Genomic DNA, 22,922 nt, shown 5'->3' with positions numbered 1-22,922 from the left:
ACAGAAATCCTGTCCATCCTATCTTCTTTCGGTTCACTTCCTGCTGTGGATATAGTATCTGGCACGCCCTCCTCCGATTCCATAATAAAAACGAAAACCAAGTAAACTGGAATGCAAGTGTAAAAACAAACTATCCACAAGACGAAACACTTGAGGAAATCAGGCTCTGCTCACGATACAACAAAGTTTATTGTTAGATCCACAAAAAAGCCTCTTAACGCAGTAAAAACCAATACGTTTTCGATTCACTGTCTTCATCAGAAAGCATAAAATACACGCATAAAGCATACAGGTCCCTCCTTTTATACGCCCTATGCATCAATTATCAATTAATTAATTAAGAATTAGCAGCAGTTTAACCCCTTACAGACCCAAAAAGATATAAATACAAATCACTTAGTTGTTATTTCAACATAAAACACTTTGCATACACATATAAAACATTTTGAAATATCTAAAATGTATATAAGATAACAATTAATCTAAATATCCATATTTATTATTATTATTATTATAATAATACTTTTCTATAAACCATCTGTACTTATATACTATTAAACTTTTCAAGGAACTTATAAATAATACTATAAACAGCGCCATCTGGTGTTGGTAAAAGTTCTTAACATCTAAACAAAATTTATAATAGTATAAAACACATTTAAATATAAAATTTGCAAACCTTCTCATAAAAAACCTTACTACATATTATAAAAATTGTAATATTTAAACATATAAATATATATATCTCATAAATAAATATATATAATTTAAATATAAATTTTAAAATATAGATATAAATATAAACATTATATATTCATACAAAATTGGTTGATAGAATACGTAGTAGGCTATGCTAAAAGATATGATATGAGTTAAATCATTAAAAAATGCATTTAGGGAAATATCCATATATGGAATGTCCATATGATAAGGCATATGATACAAGTAAACCACTAAATAGCTCTTCTTATTAAGATATATATGATTTATATAATGCATTTGAGACTAGTGGGCTCTTTACTTAATGGGATAATGTCACCTATAGTTTGGCTGCTCTCATCTTCAGAACTGGTGCAATTGATATATTGTCATTAAGACCTGGGGCCTTACTGGCTTCAAGTATTAATTGCCAGACCAACTCTTTATATTCAATGGAGGTCTCCCATAGACCTCCTCTAATATCCTTTTTAACTACCTGCAGTATGAAGAAATTAAAAGTTGCCTCCAGGCAAATCACCTTATGCCTGTATAGAACATTATTCACACAATTCATCCTAATATCGTAATAATGCTCGTATATTCTATTCTTAAGTTTCCTTTCCGATTTCCCAACATAAAAGGATTCACAAACTTTGCACAAAGCAATATATACTATGCCGTTCATCTCACAGTTGGCAAAACATTTGCTCTCAATAAACATGTTCCTACTACTTATATATATTGCATTTTTGTTTAGAATATGTATACATTGTGGGCATCTGCCACAATTCACAATTCAAATAAATAATAAATAAAATGACAAAACAGCAGAACATACAAGTAGAAATGAAACATTAGAAAAACTGCCAAAGCTGTCACAATAGCAAGAGTGCAGAATAGCAGTGAGCTAATCAGCAATTTGGCTTAAATATCATAAAGCAGAATGTAGAACAGCAGTCCAACAAAAGAGCTGGATCCACAGGAGGTACAAAACTATAATAAGTACAGACTTCACTATTGTGTGTTAATCAGTGAATTTTACAACAATATGATAATACAATCAAACTGTAAGTACAGACTTCACTATTATGGGTTAATCAGTGAATTTTACAACAATATAATCAAGCTACATAAAGTGAGTTATACAACACTGACAGTGTTTGGCTCTTGTGCCAGCAGAGACTGATTTCATGATGTGCAATTAGTCAGAGAAGCCCAGAGAGTCCAGAGCAACAGTGTGCAGCTGTGCATAACCATGCACAACCGTGTGTAAGGGTGGTTATGGTATATGACACAATCTGTGGACAAGGAATCAGTGCTTTACACCAATGAGTATATGTGCCACCTGAATGGACACTATCTTCTTATACAGATGTTGCAGCAGTTCATGGTATAAATGCTTGCTGCTGTCAAATGTAGTTCTCTGTCATAGATAACACAGTTGAGCAAGGCACAGCTCTTCTCAGGTTTTGTGAGCTAGGTTTTGAGGTCAAATTCAGTAACCCCATTCAGAAGTGTTTCTCTTGTTACATCCAACAACATTACAGCAGCAATGTCTACAAACATTCCAAATGTAAGCAAATAACCAAGACCATACAGGACAATTAAAATAAACACAGCTATGTGACAAATACCACTTATGCTTAGAAATAGTAGTAATAACCATTCTAGCCAGAAGGGTAACCCACTAGCCAGTTTATAATGCAGAAAAAATCTTTACAGTGCAAAACATAACTTTTAAAATCAGCACTAGTACACTCTACAAAGAAATAAACATTTAAAAGTTACTTCCTAGGCTTTCTGGGATCAGCCTGAGGTTAAATCTGGTGACTTATTTCAGGAGTGTTTGTCTTGTTGCAGCCCAGCACAATAGAGTTGGCATCTGCTGGTCCACAGACACTCATGTAATTATCACTGCAGGATGAATCAGAGCTTTTAAAACCAGCACCAGTACAATGTAAATAGAAATGAACAAGCTGTGGTCTGACAGCACAGAGGGTCCAGTCTCTGATCTGCTAGTGAGCTGCTTCCTCTGCCCAAGGAACAGGGTTTCATTCCTTCCATCTCTGTTTGCCTCCTGTCTGGCTCTGAGTGAATCATTCAAGCAGGCCGGGATGCCTTACAAACAACTTTGTCCACTGGGCTTACCAAGTCAACAAATGTCTAAAATAAAATAAGTAATTTCCCATGTGTTGTATTATCATTTTACAGTCACACCTATAATATATTACAGTAAACAGAACATTTAACACTTGTTTGTTATGGAATCATCTGCAGCTTATTATTTGATTTTTTTTTGTCCAGCAGAGTCAAAAGCTTCCATCAGTTATTCAAACTATACAACAAAGGCTCTGAACTCAGCTGGCAGAATGTTCTGGTATGTCTACATCTGACATAGTGATGACAGGATTGCATCCATGGATGGGGGGGGGTTGGCTGGTGAAGACCTCGGCTACTGTTGAGCAGGGTCATGATGAAGCTGTGCGGCACTATTGAGGACCAAAGAGCAGCACAGGTAAATGTCCAACTTTTAACACAGTAACATTAGACAAAATGCCACATTTGTTAGACAAAAGATGGAATGTGATTCATGCTGATTTTGTCTGCTGACGTAGCAGGGTGTTATACAAGACAGCAGCATTTATATAAATTGAAGGAAAGCTGGTACGAGTAGTACATGTTTTCAAAACTGAGCACTGTTTGTACAATGGAAGCTTCTCTGGTGATTTTATTTCTCACAGTCCTTTCATGTGAGTAGTTCTTATGTTCTATATGGAAAAAAAGTGTTGTCACCAAGAGTGTAGCTAAGCATACTCAAATGAGTACATTTTTCTAAGCATCTATTAGAGATAATGTTCAGAACTGTCTAATGTTTAGTATATAGGGCAATACAAAAATGCACCTCTGAAACATATCTTATGGCTATAAGTGGTAACAGTAGAAAGTAAAGAATGCCTCCAGAAATTGTGGAGGTAAGACTTTTTGTATTGCTTATTTTTTTAAGATAAGTAGTTAGTGGGGGCTGCAGCATGATGTCTGAGTACAAAATACAAATTTCTACCTGCACCACTAACTTCCACTGTAATGTAATTTTCTCCATGATCATCATTAAACTAACTGATTAGTGCTGAAGATAAGCTGGTCATCTTATGAATCACTGTTTATTTATTTAGTAGTTCTCTAATTAACAACTAATTGGAATAATTAGAATTACATCCTATGAATTTGAGCTGAAATGTCATTTGTTTGGAGGCATAAATTATCCCTTAGTATTGAAATGCTGTATTTTAAATCCAGGTGCGACAGTGGCTGGGTAGTAACCTTTCTAATTCTTTCCTAGATTCCTTCTGTGCCACTTGGTTGTCACAGTCCCCACAAGCTGTAACGGTGGTACCAGGAGACACAGTGACTATATCCTGCACTGTGGAAGGTGATAAGAATGAACTGATGAATATGCATTGGTACAGACAAACTGCTACTGGGGTGCAGTATCTCCCAAAGGACTCTCATATCACAGCTAATCATTTTGTGTCTTCCCAGCACTCCTCCATCAGCAATCTCCACTTTTTCACCATCACAAGCATCATGGACATGGATCAGGGTACATATTTTTGTGCTCTTTCACGTCCTGTGCGTGGCAGCCTTGTGGACTTTGTCCAAGGAGAGGGCTCATCGGTCCGTGTGGAAGGTAAGTGTCATGCCTCTAAACTGTCCCTACTTACAGAATGTCCTAACTTTATATCATATTTGTGTCACGTTCCTTGTAAGATGCTTTGATTTTCTAGTAAATCACTGAAAATTAAATCAGTCAGTAATACCAGTTATTAGCTGTCAAGACATTTTATTGTCCAGATTGATGTAAAACCTGTTGCTAACATTTTAAATGAATGACAGCAATGTTTAAAAATGATCCCAGATTTTGGGTAAGTGTCCCCCAGTATGGTTGGTTTTGTTCAGAATTCTTAAACAAACAAGTTGAGAATGATGTACACCACAAAAGCAAACAACTTCATTAACAGCAGCAGAAACAGCCAAAGACTAACAACTGACAATTCATGTAAAAAAGGCACAGTAATTAATAGTTAATTAATTAACTTGAGGTGAAAAGTACCTTTATTTCTCCAGGACTTTTTATTTATAAGTTTTGATGTATGTACTGCATCTTAATACTGCTTTGATGCATCTGAGTTTGCCGAATCATGGAGAAAGGGTGGGACACAAATCTATAGAAGCGAATTTTGCTCTTTCTGTGAGATGCGAGATCCCCAGCTCATTACATGTAACAAAGCTAGAGAGGGAGTGCATTAGAATTTGCCCAAGGCTAGAACACGGTGTTGTCAGTTTATTGTAGTAAAGACCTCCCTTTTCCTGTAATACTATGGTTTTACTTAAAGGACCACTACATGCAAATGATGAAGAAAACATATATTTTTTTTATCTTGCCATGATTTACTACACCTCCCAAAGCTGCCTGCAGCAAAATAAGTACTCATTCCTAATTTTATTTTGTTTTTACTCTTGTCTGCCCTCATGGGGGCAGACATCGTGATTCCTTTGGAAAGCTAAATCTGTCCCATAATGCACAGACTGAGAACAAATAGCCCTACCATTTGTTGTCAGACTAGACTTCCATTCACTTAGAATGGAACACCTGAACAAAACTGCCAAGTTTGAGAGTCTGCAGCTCATGTGTCATTGACTGGTATACGCTGAGGTTTACAAATGTTGTTCCTTCTGATGTACTACATATTCTCTGAAAGAAACATGCAAACATGTCAACAAATTACTGAGATAAAAAAAGACTTTTCACAGGGAGCAGTTTTGCAAGTTTCAGTTCCTGGCCAGGTTACTCCTCCTATCTCGCCTCCTTCAGTGGGCTACAGTCTCACATTTCCAGCTTTACTAGATTCAACTATTTAGGCAGCTTTGCATGACAATAGACATAAAAAAAATCACAGCCTGGTGTGCCACTAAATCTGTTCCCTTGTATGTCTCTATGCCTCTTCACTTCTGAATAGCATTTTCCAGGAATAAAAATAAAAAAAAAAGCAAATGCATCAGTCCAGAGTTTAGGCCAGTCTATCCATTTAAAATGTGCACAGTAAAATATTCAACTTATAATGCATTTTGGCTGCTGACATGGTTATCTTTACATAGTTATTCTCTTACAGTATAACCTGAACTTATGTATTTAATGATACATTTTACAACAGTTCTCAGTTTCTTAACAATGACCTCCCAAGCCTCTGATGTGACATAGTACTTTTTCTTACTATTGCTTTATCTAGTTTGTCTTAGTTGTATACCTGTAGCATGTCTCTCATCCTCTTAGCAGCAGACTCCTGGAGAAAACTTCCAAAGCAGATACTTGTATTGAAAGAGTAGCAGCAGCTGTAGCAGTGAAACTACACTCCAAAACAATGCACTCGTAGTACTGACAAACACAGGGGAATGTATATATCTGAATCAAACAGTGATGAAATTGCTAGGGACTTCACTGAGCACAATTTTACTCTTAATCTCTCCATTTCATAATCCATAACATTCACACCACACTTACAAAGGCACACCTCCACCTTCCACAAACACAGCTACCCACACCCACACAACATACCAATCAAATTTAAGGCTTTTCCCACCTCTCTGCAAAACACTGCTGTAATGGCTTTGGCAAACAAATGAAAATGATTGATGGGTGTTGGTTCAAGACTCCCATCAATATCTCTCAACAGTACAGATTTTTGCAGAAAGTCCAAATTTTTTGTCTGTTTTTCATAAAATTGCATTTTTCTGTCAAATCACTGGCAAATCATTGAACACTGAAGTCAGAAAGTTGACAGGCATTTGATTTTCAGACTTCATATCCTTAAGAAAATTCACTCTATTGCAAAACCTGTTTAGCAACTTTCTAAGTTTGTAAGAGCAATATTTATAAATTGTCCCATTTTTGGGCCTTTGTCTCCTATTATTTATGGCCTTGTCCAGATTTCTTGTTCTATAATGTTGAGAGTTATGCTGCCATCCCTTCCTACTGGAGCCAGTCCACTGCACTTGCACAAGTGTCCCCCTCAGCAGGGCAGCAAGCAGGTATCAGTGCAGATTTGCTTTATAGTTCTTTTACACCACACACACACACACACACACACACACACACACACACACACACACACACACACACACACACACACACACACACACACACACAGTAAATCTGGTTGTCCATGTTATTTCTTCTTTTCCTTGGTTTCGTTTCTCTTACTTGTAATGTTACTTTTACTCATTTTTTTCTCCTGCCTCCCATATCTACCCTAATTATTACTTCTAACAAATACTTTTTCTCACTCTTTTTCTTTTCTTCCCCTCCTCCTCTTTATCCACTTTGAACTTTTCCACTCTGACATTTGCTCTGAGTAAATAATGAACTGTCACCCTTATGTCATCACATTTTAATGCTGCATAATATTGTATTTAGTCTAATAATAGGTTCATAGGTAGGTGCTAGGCTATCGGCCTAAGTAAGCCTAGCTAACAAGTTTTCCTGGCTTATGCCACCCAAGAAAGTTATTTTCCTGAGACACTGTCGAGCAGAGCCACAGAAGTGATTCCCAGGGTATATTTTCCTATCTCCCATCCACTCAAAGATTTTTCTTGAAAAGTGCTAATGAGGAACTTTGCTTGACATAGATGGGTAGCTTGTTCCAGTTATGGGAAGTCTCTGGGACAGGAATCTATCTCTCCAGCATGTCCTGTTTATTGTGGTGACAAGGTTTAGGTCCCTAGAGCATGTAGCTCAGAGGGATTGGGATTTCTTTAGGTGTAGCATGTCCAACAGCTCTGGGTTTGGCATAGCTTTATATGTTAGGCAGAAATCACCTTGGAGTAAGCAATATGCTATGGGGTAAAGCTGGAGTTTTATTAGATTGTCAATGTAGGGCATCTGTTTGAGACCAGTAATCCTCTTTGTGAGGTACTTCTGCGGCCTTTCCAGCTGCTGCAAATGTCTTGTGAGGTACATTCCAAAAGGGGCGTTGTACTCTATAATGGGTCTAATGAGTGTCAAGTAAAGGGGAACAATGACCTCTTTTTTCCTGGATGAGAACCCTTTTGTGATGAGGTGTGCCATGTATAAGGACTTCCTGACTACTGTGTCGATGTGATTATCAAAGGAGAGACTACTGTCCACTTGGGTCCCAAGGTCTCATCACACATTCTGTGTTAAGTAGACTACCACCTATGTAGTAGCTCACTGGTACAGAGTTTTTACCAAAGGGGGTGACAATGCATTTTTGGCATCGAGCTTGAGGCCATGGCTCTAATACCAGGCATCTGTCTCAGTGAGGCCCTTCTGTAGGATGTCCACATCATTTGGGGACTTGACTATGGCTCCTAGTTTGCAGTCATCTGTGAACTTCATTAGCCAGAGGACTTCTGTGTTAAGCTGTACTTCAGAGAAGTAGATACCAAACAGGAGAGGTCCCAGGACTGAACCCTGTGGTACTCCAGTTGTGACTGGTTTGATGTCAGATTTGGAGTCTGCAACTTTTACAGTGTGGGTTCTGTCAGTGAGTTGGCTGGCAACCCATCTTGTGACGTAGGGTTTTATACCTAGTTTAGTGAGTTTAGCTATAGTACCAGAATGGGGGATAGTGCAAAAAGCCTTGGCAAGGTCAAGATAGGCTGTGTGAACCACCTTAGCCTCATTGACTGCCTCAGAGAAGTCAATTAGGTTCAGGAGGCATGATCTGTCTTTCACAAACCCAAACTGGGTGGGGTCCAAAGTTTGGAGGTTACCAGTGTCTTTGTTTATGAGTTCCATGATGATAGATGACAGGGCTTAGTGGTAAATCACTTTGGCTATGGTGTGCAGTGTCCTGGGTTTGAGCCTTGCAGAGGCTGTTTATTTTTTTTCAATCATAGCCTCACCTCAGGCTTTGTGCCTGCTGAATGGTGCACAGCGACAGTTATCCTACTCCACAAGGGGGGAGCCACCATGGACCCCGGGAACTACCGTCCCATTAGCCTGATGAGCCTGGTCTGCAAGGCCATGGAACGTATCATGATGGAACTTATAAACAAAGACATTGGTAATCTCCAAACTCTGGTCTCCACCCAGTTCGGGTTTGTAAAAGGCAGATCATGTCTCCTAAACCTGATAGACTTCTTTGAAGCAGGCACCAAAGCCATAGACAAGAGTAAGGTGGTTCACACAGCCTATCTAGATCTTGCCAAGGCTTTCAACACCATCCCCCCACTCTGGAATTATAGATAAACTCACTAAACTAGGTATAGATCTCTATGTCACAAGATGGGTTGGCAACTGGCTCACTGACAGAACCCACACTGTGAAAGTAGCAGACTCCAAATCCGACTTCAGACCAGTGACAAGTGGAGTACCACAAGGTTTAGTCCTGGGTCCTCTTCTGTTTGGTATCTACTTCTCTGAAGTACAGGCTAACACAGAAGGTCTTTGGCTAATGAAGTTCACAGATGACTGCAAACTAGGAGCCATAATCAAAACTCCTAATGATGTGGACATCCTACAAAAGGGCCTCACTGAAACAGATGCCTGGTGGTAAGCCATGGCCTCAAGCTCAACGCCAAAAAGTGCATTGTCATCCCCTTTGGTAAAAACTCTGTACTCATGAACTACAACATAGGCAGAAGTATACTTAACACCAAAAGTGTGATAAGAGACCTTGGGACATAGGTGGACAGTATTTTCTCCTTTGATAATCACATCGCCACAGTAGTCAGGAAATCCTTCTACATGGCACACCTCATCACAAAAGGTTTCTCATCCAGAAAAAAAGAGGTCATTGTTCCCCTCTACTCATCACTCATTAGACCCATTATAGAATACAACACCCCTTTTGGTATGTACCTCACAAGACATCTACAACAACTGGAAAGGCCACAGAAATACCTCACAAAGAGGATTACCGGCCTCAAACAGATGCCCTACACAGACCGTCTCAAAAAACTCCAGCTTTACTCTGTGTCAAACCCAGAACTTTTGGACATGCTCCACTTAAAGAAATCCCAATCCCTCCGAGCTACACGCTCTAGGGACCTAAACCTTGTCACCACAAGAAACAGAACATGCCGGAGTGATAGATTCCTGTCCCAGAGACTTTCCATACTCTGGAATAAACTACCTATCTATATCAAGCAAAGCTCTTCATTAGCACTCCAAGAAAAATCTTGATGATTGGATGGGAAATAGGAAATTCACCCCGGGGATCACCTCTGTGGCTCTGCTTGACAGTGGCACAGGAAAATAATTTTCTTTGGTGGTAAAAGCCAGGGTACCTTTTTGGCTGGGCTTGTATAGACCCCAGGGCTGATAGCCTAGTACCTACCTATGAACCTATATGTTCCATGGCTTTGCAAACCAAGCTCATCAGGCTAATAGGACGATAGTTCCCGGAATCAGTGGTGGCTCCCCTTTTGTGGAGTGGGATAACTGTTGCTGTGCGCTATTCAGTGGGCAAAAAGCCTGATGTAAGGCTATGATTGAACATGGTGCTTAGGTGGGGAGCCAGTTCGTTCTGAAGTTCATGTAAAACGTAGCCTGGGATGTTGTCCAGTCCCATGGATGCTGTGTTTTTGGCTTTAGAGAGAGCAGCTTTTACCTGTGTAGTTGTGATTACAGGGACTCTGCATTCTTCCTGTATAGATATGGGCTCTTTAGGGTGTGAGTGGGTGGTAAAGTTAGCACTGAACCTATCTGCCATAATGTTGGCAATATCAGTTGGTTCTATAATTTTCATGCAGTTGTGCTGTAACTCAGAGCAGATCTGGGTGTTGCCATTGAGATTCTTGACATAGCTATAGAATGCTTTGTGGTTGTCCTTAGAATCAGTGGCGATTTTATTTTCATAGCTAGCTTTGGATGCTCTTATAAGGTATCTCAGCATCTTACTGAGGCTGACCAGGGAGCTCCACCACTCATGGGATTTTACTCTCTTTTGCAACAGTTTCTTCCTTCTGTTGTACAGTTTGTTTATGGCAGGGGACCACCAGATTGGCTTCCTTTTTTTGGAGGATAGCTTCTTGGTTCTGTTTGGGATAGCACGATCCATGCCCTCATGTAAGTGCTTATAGAGTGCATTTGTGTAGGATTCAGCAGTCGTAACTGTATTGGCCGTCTGCATGGGTGTCATGAAGTTTGCCACTTCTGTCTTAAGAAGCATGAAGTTGGCTTTGGAGATTTTTTTTACCATGGTTTCCTTTATGTGGGGTGGGGACAGGATGTGGATATCTAGGGTGATTAGCTTATGGTCAGATCTGAACAATAAGGAGTTGACTTCGGGTGTGGAACACCGGTCATTCATGTTGGTAATCACTAGGTCTAGGATATTGTTGCCCTAGGTGGGAGTGTGGATAAGTTGCTCCAGGGCACTGGAATTTATGAATTCCAGAAAGCGTTGAGCGAAGGAGTTGGTACATGAGTAGTTTTCCCAGTTAATGGTGGGGTAGTTGAAATCGCTCACTATTAGGGTGTTTGAACCCTAATATTTTCCAGTATATCAAGAAAAGAGGAGTGGGACATGATGGGGGATCTGTAGCAAGCTACAATTTGGATTGCAGTTTTGCCCAGAGTTAGTTGCACTTGGATAACCTTGGATGCATTATGCTGAGCAACTAGCCTGGTGGTGTGGATATCCTTAATGAATATGGGCAGACCTCCGCCTTTGGTGTTTCGGTCCAGGTTACGTGGTCAAAAAGTGTGGTATGAGTTATAGCCTGGTAGTGCAGGGGTGCTCTTTGGAGCCTTGAACCAGGTCTCAGTCACTGCACAGGTATCAATGTTCTCCATTTTAAGGAGTGCCTTGAGTGAGTGCATTTTGAGATTTATACTTCTAGCATTGAGTAGCATTACTCCCAGTTTGTGCTTGCCTGTTCCTGTTACATTTGAAACTTGTCTAAAAAAGGCACTATAGGGACGGCAAGAGCCTTAGCCAGTATCCGAAATCGCATGGGTGACAGGTGCAGGCCATCTCTGGCAAAGCATCATGGTCTGTCGACCATGTCGTCCCAGGCAGACATATACTGGATCCCCTTAGAATGACACCAGAAGCTTAGCCAATTGTTGAAGTCAATCATTTTGTCCTTGTACTGCGGTATCATTCTGGGCGATTTCAGAATGCTACTCAGGGCTAGGGTCATACCTCTCTGGGCTACAAGATCGGAGAGCTTTTCCATGTCTCTTTTCATGTATTTCAGGGAGGCATGTCTCAGGTCATTCACACCAACATGGACAAGGACAGAGTCATATTTGTACTTGGTTATGGAGTGACCTGAGTGCATGCGTTATGTGGCAGATCCTGGCACCCGACAGACAGCTGACAGTAACCTTCTCCTTGTTTAGCCTGGTAAGTGGGACATCAGTGTGCCTGACTATAGAGTCACCTATGACTAGTGTGTTGGGTACATTGTTTTGCCTAATATATTATATATATATATATATATATATATATATATATATATATATATATATGTTTGCTCATAATATCTGAATAAGTGAGTGGGATTTTCATGACAGCATCACGGAAACATTTTCCTTCCTTCTGTGTTATTTTTCTTGTAAAGCTTGGTATTGAATACCATAAGTTCAGGTTATGCTATAAGAGAACTATGTAAAGATAACCATGTCAGCAGCCAGAATACATTATAAACTGAATGTTTTACTGTGCACAATAAGAAATGGATAGATTGGCCCAAACTCTGGACTGATGTGTGTGCTTTTTTTTTTTTTTTTTTTTATTCCTGGGGAAATGCTATTCAGAAGTGAAGACACATATAAGGGAACAGTTTTAATGGCACACCAGACTGTGATTTTTTTATGTCTATTGTCATGCAAAGCTGACAAAATAGTTGAATCTACCCAAGCCTGAAATGTGAGACTGAAGCCCACTGAAGGAGGGGAGATGGGAGGAGTAACTTGGCCAGGAACTGAAACTTGCAAAACTGCTCCTTGTGAAAATACTTTTTTATCTCAGCAATTTGTTGACACTTTTGCAAGTTACTTTCAGAGAATGTGTAGTACAGCAATAGGAACAACATTTGTAAAACTCAACACATACCAGTCAATGACACATGAGCTGCAGACTCTCAAACGTGGCATTTTTTTTCAGGTGGTCCATTCTAATTGAATGGAAGTGTAGTCTGACAACAAATGGTAGGGCTATTTGTTTTCACACTCTGTGCATTGAGACAGATTTAGCTTTCCAAAGGAATCACCATGTCTGCCCCCATGAGGGCAGACAAGAGTAAAAAAAAATAAAATTAGGAATGAGTACTTATTTTGCTGCAGGCAGCTTTAGGAAGTGCAGCAAATCATGGCAAGATAAAAAAATATATGTTTTTTCATTGTTTGCCCGTAGTGGTCCTTTAAAGGGACAATCCCAGGGATTTTTTGTTTTGTTTCTGGTCTTTGTTTACATTTTCAGTCTGGCTTTCTGGGCATGTCCCAACTTTGGCTGCAGGGATTGGGGGAGGGTACTTACAGGAAACTTCAGAGAAGTTAGACAGATTCCTCATCAAATTGCAGTTGTACTCACAACAGCACTCGCTGAGTCATTCATTAGTTTCAGCTGTCCATTTTATCCTCAGAAAAACTAGCTTAGTTAAAACATTGGTAAACAGAGCTTTCAGTTAATTTTATTTCATATTTTAATTTTGTGCTGATTTCTAAATGCTAGCTAAGTGCAATGATTTTTATGACACAAATGCACTAGCTTCTGATGAAAGCATCTGAAAGATGCAAGTTTCAAACAGTAGTAGAAACAGTAGTGTTTCTTTTTTCATGTTCAAATTGATCTCTGAATATTAGCCAAGTGTGATGGTTTTCTTACCTGCTAATACCTCTGTAAAAAGGCATATGTCTGATACAGGGTTTAAACATGAGTAGACAGTCTTCAGTTCCTTTTATTTGTAGTCTACATTGCTCATATAAACTCTGAAAACTGATAGAATAACACAATTTGCATTATCTGCATTTTCTGAAGGATAAGAAGTCTGAGCTCAGATATATGTCATTATTTAGTGGCTTTCATCTTCATTGATTTGGAGGAAAATCGCAAATTTTATGAGCAACAGACCAAAAATATCAGATGAAAAGCTGGGCATTATGCAAAACTCTGGACAGTTGAGAGGTATGGCTGCCAGACACACTCATGCATTCCTTTAATTTCATATTTTATTTTGTGCTGTTCTCATGCATTTCCTACTATATGTACTACATGCTACATGTTAGTTACACTGTATGATATGCACTTAAGAAGTTTTATTTCTCTTTCTACCTTACAACTGTATGCATTGGTACTTGATTCCACTGTTATCTGTAGACAGGTAACTGAAATGATTCGGTGTGGGTTTTTTTGTTTTCATTATGTCCCTACTGCCTGATGAGTGGCTAATTCCCTGTCTGACAGTCCTTAGTCTTAAATGACACTTTTCAAACTGTTGTTGCCATTCCAAGTTACTCACATGAAGGCAACATCAGAGCAGTGACACAACTAGTATCTTACCCTCTTCACTACCTCATTCTCCAATACTTTGCCCTTCATGGCAAATCAACACAAAATAGATAATTTTCCTTGTATGTGTGTTGTGTCCTGACTTCATATATTGCATTTGCACAATTATATACAGAGTCACTGTAGTGCTGCCACATCTCCACGTGCTCAAAGTGGGATTTTTATATGAAAATGTGAGATTTTGTAGGACAAACCACATCTACAACCAGTGCAAAGAACTGGACTTCAGTTTACTGCCAAAATAAAAGCTCATTTTTTTAGAATTTGATTTATTTATACTGTTTCATATAATATTTAAGTGTTTCAATGACACGATAATGGATTTATGCATGTATCGAAAGGAAATGTAGGAAACATTTTTGTCCTAAAATTCTCAGCAATTTCCTGTGGGATCAGTAAAGTATTTCTGATTCTATATTTGACATTGTTGATGTTTTTCACAGGACACAACTGCCCAGGCAGTGGCTGTCTTGCATAAAGTGGGACATGTGATAACCCTATGTTACTGACATTACTAAAGATATGCAGCACACATTGGAAATCGGTTCTGTAAAATAGTTATGGTCAGTGCTGCAATATAACCATTCCTTAATACCGTGCTACCTGTCATTATGTCTAGATCAAAAATTATCTTTTCAGTACGAGGGTTACGTTCTCACTTTGTTATAGGGGGATATTAAACACAAGGGTCCATCTATCTTTTGACTGCATTACTGAGATTATACATTATATTCTTTAATCAAATGTCAATAAGTGCATAAATAAATAATAAATGTACTGGAAACAGTGCAGCTATGTTCTAATATGCATACTATTCCTGATCATACTGTATTGTGCTTTTCTTCCTTTTGATTGTCACTCTCTGCTACAAAGGTATTGTCATGTGCTTCGTCAGCTTGTAAGCTTTGTCTAGCACTGATTTTTGTAGGCTATGCCCAATAGCTATCTAGACCATTATATATCCATTTCTAAGTCATTTGTTCTTGCTCTGGCATGATGAAAAGGGCACCCTACAGTGTCACATGCCAAACAACAGTTTTCAGCCCAAACTGTGTAGCCCCCCTGCATTTCTAAGGTGTCTACCACAGGGACACCTTTAAGTGATCTGTGTGTTACTCCAATAAAGTGAATTACATATTGGGGTGGCATCCTGGGACTCTGCTCCAATCAAATTAAGTCATTCCTGTCAAAGAGAAACAGTTAGCTATACTTTGAGATCTCTTAAATCTCAAAGTTCTGTATGTCTACTGTTGTGAGTGTCTAGATATGCTACGTGAAGCAACGTCATGTCAGCCCCTTGTACCCGTACCCTCATCCACTGGATTCTTCCTTCTCTGCTGGGAAAAATCCTATACTTTGAAGACATCTCTTAAAGGTATCATCAGTTTTACTTTATAACCCCTCTGTGTGCTCTGCAGGCACATCCACCATGTAATGGTAGTCTGCTCACTACTTGGGTTAATTTCCCATTAAAGGCGCTGCAGTATAGCACAAGAGTGCTACAAACACATATATCATCTGAATCTGCCACCCTTTAGATGATATATTAAACTGAGGTCCCTTTTGCCAAAGAGGTGTTAGCTCAGATGGATGCAAGGATCTCGTATGTTTGTCAAAAAGAGCTGTGGAAATTCAATGCTCAGCTGCAGTATCTACACCGTTTTGAATGTATATAGTTTGAACTATGTTTCGACTTTCTGTATGAGTGGTGGTGAAATCTGTACATTAACATTTTCTGTTGGTGGCACCATTTATTTATACAACATATACTACACAAATTTGGGTACAGCAGATTTTGCTCAGCTTACAAGTTGCATTTTCAGTTACATCTGGGTCCAGTTTAATCAAAATTCATAGTATATATCTATGCATGTGAATATTACATAGTGTGGAAGTTTTTGCCATATGATATGTCAAATAGGTTCATAGGCTGGCACTAGGCTATAGGCCCTAGGGCCTGTAGAAGTTTAGTGTACTGCCACCTATGTGATAATTCATGGGTACATGTTTTTTCCCAAAGGGGATAACTATACATTTCTTGGCATTGAGCTTGAACCCATGGCTCTGGCACCAAGCATCTCTTTCTGTAAGGCCCTTTTGTAGAGTATCAACATCATTTGGGGATTTAATAATGGCTTCCAATTTGCAAATTGAACAGACATAAATGTAAATAATATTGATGTAAATACAGCATTTTGTACATAGTCTAAATAATATTGCTTATTTAAAACAGACCGATATATTTTTGTATTAGATTTAAGGGTTTAGTTAATGAACATTTATTTTATTAAAGGTGGGCTTTGGGCCTGTTAGAGAAGCTGGAATCTTAATGATGTGGGAGTTTGGGCATGGAATAGTGGTTTGTAGGATTGTGCTATAAAAAAATATCTTGTGGAATACCCCAAGGAAGCTTAGATGTCTTCTATTAGGAAGTCAAAAAACAAGAAAGATGATAAAAAGCACCTTTACGATTGTGACAAAACTGGCTTGAGAGACTTTTTTTGTGGACCAACAGAAATAGTCCTTTGTGTAGTTCTATTGCTTCAATGAATACAAAGAAAGTCTTCACCACTATTTTTTCTTCTGTTCAATAAATACTCATTGCTTTCTGGCATATTGGTCTCTGTTGCAGTATGTTACACCAATCTGAGTATGTGTGTGTGTGGTAACCACCCAACTTCTACTTCTGTGTAACTGTTCTGTTTATAGTTTTGGCAACTGTTAGAAGTTATCAAAAAGAGTAAATTCATGCTACGTCTAATAGGGAAAAATACAGGGATAACTCCCTTCCCCAACAGTGGTATCCACAATACTTCATAGTAACCCAACAGCTGCAGTAAAATTTATAAGATATAATGAGCTTTTACTCATGAAAAGTGTAATCTCAAATAAATGTTTCTGACTGAAAAACATCCACCATCACCAAACAGATCAACCTAAAAATGAAAATTGCCACTGAAGTGGTGCAGAGAGAGAGAGAAATCCTTAACTACAGCCCAGCTGCACTGCTCAAGTGGCATAAAGGGATAAAGCACTAACCATGGCCCAGCTGTCCTGTGTTCGATTAGTGGCTTTGGTGACTGAGACAGCAGCAGGGAGGGATGAGAATGCCCATCCTGGGAGGGAGGGTGCTTATTGATGATGCTTCCTAAGGTGAGGTTTGGTCAATACAGGAGAGTTGTCCTCAAATATAGTCAATGAGTGTGGGGATGGGGAAAGACAAAGCAGGTAGGTCATAATAAAGAAACTCCCCAGGAAGGAAGCACAGATGGCTGAGCTCCCAGGGCACCCTTAGGATCCATGACTGTATCCATAAAATGCCAGAAAACTCTAGGGATAGGAGGATGACTGGTAGACTCAGCATAGAAGTGGGACCCTGGGGGCTAGGCAAGTACCATGAGATCTGGAGGACCAAAAACAATGAAAGCATCACATGGAGAATTATAGCACACTGTTTAGACAAAACTAATTTTTTTTTTATATTTTATCAGATAATGTCATACAGTGTAGAAAAAGAACAATATTGTTTGTAAATGTGCTGACAGGCCTGCGTACTACCCATTATGAATGATGTAAACTACTTTGCAACACTTGACATTACTTACTCAATTTACAAAGGGCATTCTAACCTGAATTCTACCCTAGCTTCAGTCGAAAATATCCTTGCATTGATATTTCAGAAGACCCCCTGACAACCTCACTTTTATATTATTTTGTACAGCTTAATACCTTTAAAGAAAGTAGACAAGTGAATCTCACTGATAGACTCACTGATAGAACCCAGGAGGTCAAAATAGGTGAGGCCACCTCCACCAAGAGACCAGTTACTAGTGGAGTCCCCCAAGGCTCTGTACTGAGTCTGCTCCATTTTTGCATCTATTTCTCTGAAATGGAAGCAAATGCTGAAGATTTATGGTTGCCCACGTTTTCAGATGACTGCAAGCTGGGGGTTATCATTGACTCCACTGCAGATTCTAGCATTCTTCAAGAAGGTCTATCTCTGACTAACAAATGATGCCGAAGCCATAGTCTTAAACTCAGTGCTAAGAAATGCATAATTGTACCCATTGGGAAGTCAACCACCCTGGCTAATTATCATGTTGATAATACACCCCTAAGAGTTGTATCAATGGTCAGGGATCTTGGTACGCACATAGACAGTAGCCTTACTTTCGACCACCATGTGGCCACAGTGGTGGAGAAATCCTTTTATGTTGGGCAACTTATAAGTAAGGCATGGCATCTAGAGTCAAAGTGTTCATTATACCACTGTACTCTACCCTTATCAGACCAATCATAGAGTACAATGCTCCTTCTGGTAGGTACTTATGCAGCATCTAGAGTTACCGCAGGGGTTCCTTACAAAAAGAATACAAGGCATAACAAACCTCCCTTATGCACCACACCTTAAAGCCCTCTCCCTTTTCCCTCTACTCAGTCTCCTATAGATTGCTGAGGGGTGATCTATGCTTGACTTATAAGGCATCCGCAAACCACACACTTATGAACCTCCTACATATTCGTAAGTCAAAGAGTACCAGAAATACAAGGTCTATGGACCTGACTTTTGTCTGTGCCTTAAACAGAACATGACAGAAAGACAGATATGTGTCGCACAGACTGACACTCCAGAGGAACTGGCTTCCCATCCACATGAAGCTGGGTTCATCTATTACCCAGTTTAAGTGCAATACACACCAGTGAATGGGGAATAGAAAATTTACACCGGTATTGGCACCCAAGTCCCTTATGGACAGAGGTATCCTATAAATGTCTGGCTCTCAATGTCCTATTCAAATACAGGATATCGTTATTCTTTTGGAACAACTTGGCTAGTCCTAGAAAGGCCCCTCTGATTATCAACCTAGTAACAATCTATGAATCTCAAATATGTGCATGCCTCTCAGAGTGCATACAATATACCTGTTTTGATATTGCAATTGAAAATGACAGAAATTACTAATTTTTCATAGAAAAGAGTATTTTGATCCTGATTTCAAAAGAACACCTAAATAAAATGATTCTTATACATATACTGACAAATTATTATATCAAATTTCTCAGAAAAATATATCAAGACCCTCAGATACAAAATGCATTTACTGATTGCTCCAGCTGTAAGATACACACACACACACACACACACACACACACACACACACACACACATACACACACACACACACACACACACACACACACACACACACACACACACACACACACACACACACACACACACACACACACACACACACACGCATGTATCTTCTTGTAATGTAGTTTACTACCCATGAAGCTAATTGAGGGTGGGAGGGGTCACACACTCAGTGACTAAAAAATATCTGTATTCAGAAAATATAAAGTATATTTTTGATGAAATGAAAAACCAATGAAATATTATTCAGACCACTGATGTACTGAGAGTACTGAACCAAATGTCACCATAGCACCCCAATGAAAACCAAATGTTATGTAAAATGTCAGCCTTGCAGCAAAGGCACACAAACTAAAGCCTCAGGGGACCTACAATGAAAGGCTATACCAGTGATGGCGAACCTTTTGTGCCAGGAGCTTTTGACATGCCAAACCCAAAATAATTCTGTTCACTTCATGTGAGCAATGAATACAAAAGCAGTGTCTTTTGTAACTCGGGTGTTGGTGATTGCTGATGTTGTTGTGTCTTTCAGCTTTTTCCCGGTTAGGGGTCGCCACAGCAGAACTCCGGTCCGCTAATGATTGGCAGTAGATTTTTACGTGCAGAGTTGCCGGCCCTGATGCACAGCCTTCAACGAAGGTACGCCCATTCATGCAGGTCTCCACACAGAAGACGCTCTAGCTGAGAGTCGAACAGGACATCTTACTGTGAGGCAACAATGCTACCGCAGCACCACCACCGCAGTATGGGTGTTGGTGATTGCTGATATGTCACCCAAAATGTCATGGCGTCTTGTCATCTTTGACAAGTGTGTCATAGGTGCTCCATCACTGGGCTATACATTTGTCTGTCTTTGAAATTTAATTGCAAATCATTTAGCTACTTCTGACATACTATGTTGCTGTTTGACATATATTGTCCCCACTCAACAAGCAATATCAATAATCACGCAAAAGTGATCACGTAAGTGCCTTTAGCTTTTATACATTACTTGACTTGAAACATTATACCCACATTCTCTATAGTTTTAATGGCTAATTGAGAAGAAAATGGAAACTATAATCTTGCCCCAGTGTTAACCACCACAGAGATTTAAGAAAAATACATAAATACGAAGTGTATTTGTGCTGTGGATAATGTATATTATTTCCACTGCTGACAAATAAATCTTGTTTTCTGCTATTAAAAGTCAAAACACACCAAGTTACAGCAATGGACTTCGACTTAAATCATTGATACGCTAAGCTTGGTTCACACCTTCCACCATGCCAAAGCAATGGTCACTTTAATGTTAACTGCATCTGCCTGACATTTCCTTTCTTTCACTGTTTGCATCCCATAGTTTTCAGTCTTTTAGCTCCATAATATGGGACACCACATTACCTCTAACAATATGGAACATACAAGCAAAGCACAGAACATTTACTCAGTTCATCTAGGAAGCTCAAGGCATGGTAAACAAAATAACTATTTTCACACACTTACAACACATTATTTTGAACTCATACAATTCAGCCTTTGCAATGGCTATTGATTCATTCAAATATGGGACAGAGCCTTTCAATTTGTAACACTATGGAACATGGACGTTTTAACACTCAAATTCACGTGCTGAAGAACATCACTCTAATTAGATAAAGCTGAAAGCCACTCTACCTCCTGATCCCCCACCAGGCAGCCAGTTCTGGATACCAGCTGTTATTGCCAAAAGTAGTACAAAAAAAAACATCCAGCAATATATTTAATGTCACTTGTTAAGTGTTACTACACTTAGTTTAGCAGAAGCGTATTAGCATCAACTGGGAATGGAAATCAAACCATAAGTAGATAAAAATCAGGAAGCAACTAAATGTGTCAATAATCTAAAGAAAGAATATAAGTTGAAGGATCAGATGAGAAGGCAAGAAATGTGGAAAATGCATAAATACACTTGCAAGTATAGGAAGCTCTTGGAACAGGAGGGTTATGGCTGACAAAGTTTGCAGATGACTGCAAACTGGGCGCCATAGTAGAAAACACATCTGACACAGATATCCTTCAGAAGGGTCTCACAGAAACGGATAACTGGTGCCAGAGCCACGGCCTGAAGTTAAATGCCAAAAAATGCATAGTCATACCCTTTGGGAAAAACAAGGTTACCCCTAGCTACCAAATAGGTGGCAATCCACTGAGCACAGAAGAAGTTATCAGGGACCTGGGGACCCAGGTTGATAGTAGTCTGTCATTCGACACCCATGTAGCTAAAGTAGTTAGGAAGACTTTCTACATTGCCCACCTTATCATGAAGGATTCTCATCTAGATCAAGGGAGGTCATAGTCTCCCTTTACTCATCACTCATCAGACCAATGATTGAGTACAATGCCCCATTTGGGATGTATCTGACCCGACACCTGCAGCAGCTGGAGAGGCCACAAAGTTCCTCACCAAAAGGATAAAGGGTCTCAAAATCTGTCCTATGCTGCCCGACTGAAAGAACACCAGCTCTGTTCATACGCTTACCTATTGCTCAGAGGTGACCTTTGCCTAACATACAAGGCCATGTCAAACCCAGATTTGATGAATATGCTTCACCTCAAAAATCTAGATCCATCAGAGCCACAAGGGCGGGAGACTTAAACCTCGACACGGCTATTAATAGGACGTGCTGGAGGGATAGATTCATTACCCAAAGACTCCCTATGCTGTGGAACAAAATCCCGGTACATGTGAGGCAGAGCACCTCGCTGGCCTTGTTCAAGAGAAATCTTGACCAATGGATGGGAGATCGCAGATATACCCCAGGGATTACCTCAGTGTCACTGCTCGACAGAGGCACAGCAAAATAATGGGTATAGTTCCCCATACTAAAGGGGTGGCGTAAGCCACAAAACGATGGGCTAGGCTTGTAAATGCCCTCGGGCAGATAGCCTAGTATAAACCTATGAACCTATGAACCTATGAACAAGCTCATGTTGATCAGGATCAAATGCAGGAATGGTTAAGGAAAGGTGGATTTAAACCAAAAGATGAAAGGTTAATACTGGCAGCTCAAAATAGTAGACTATGTACACATTGGTAGACAAAGTCCATTGAACATGTGGGAGAAATGGACAAATGTAGGATTTGTAAAACAGAATTGGAAACAGTCACACATCTTGTACCTGGTTGTGATATATGAATGGCAGAAGGACTTTATACTGAAAAGCATAATAATGTGGCAAGACTCTTGCATTAGGGATTGTGCAAACATTATGATATCGAAGTGCCTGAAGAACACGGGAAACATGAGCCACGAAGCATCATAGAAAATGGTGAAGTTAATATCACATGGGCTCACGCCTTACCAACAGTTCAAAAATTAGATGCGAAAAAAACAGATATAGTAGTCCTTGAAAAGATGACAAAATTAGCATTGATCATTGAAATTGCTACACCCAGTGACTACAATATCTTGCATACAGAGAGACACAAAGTAATAAATACAATACTAGGATTTGCAGGCATGAATGAGGGCAAGGTGGAAGAAGGATACCTAGACAGTCCC

The 22,922-nt window shown here is 39.5% G+C and overlaps 1 gene segment (V, D, J or C); it reads left to right on the top strand.

Annotated features, from left to right (window-relative positions):
• Positions 1-3,396: 3,396 nt before the first annotated feature.
• The window catches only part of LOC122790527, a 121,541-nt gene continuing 102,015 nt past the window's right edge, over positions 3,397-22,922 (top strand). The window contains 2 exon segments of the V gene segment in view: positions 3,397-3,449; positions 4,040-4,387. Coding sequence covers positions 3,407-3,449; positions 4,040-4,387 — 391 coding nt within the window.

The sequence above is a fragment of the Protopterus annectens genome, chromosome 16.part0 (genome assembly GCF_019279795.1).
Source record: "Protopterus annectens isolate FY-2018-M chromosome 16.part0, PAN1.0, whole genome shotgun sequence".
Taxonomy (NCBI): Eukaryota; Metazoa; Chordata; order Ceratodontiformes; family Protopteridae; genus Protopterus; species Protopterus annectens.
Note: the sequence above shows the minus strand (reverse complement) of the source record. Positions and strands in the feature narration are given on the sequence as shown.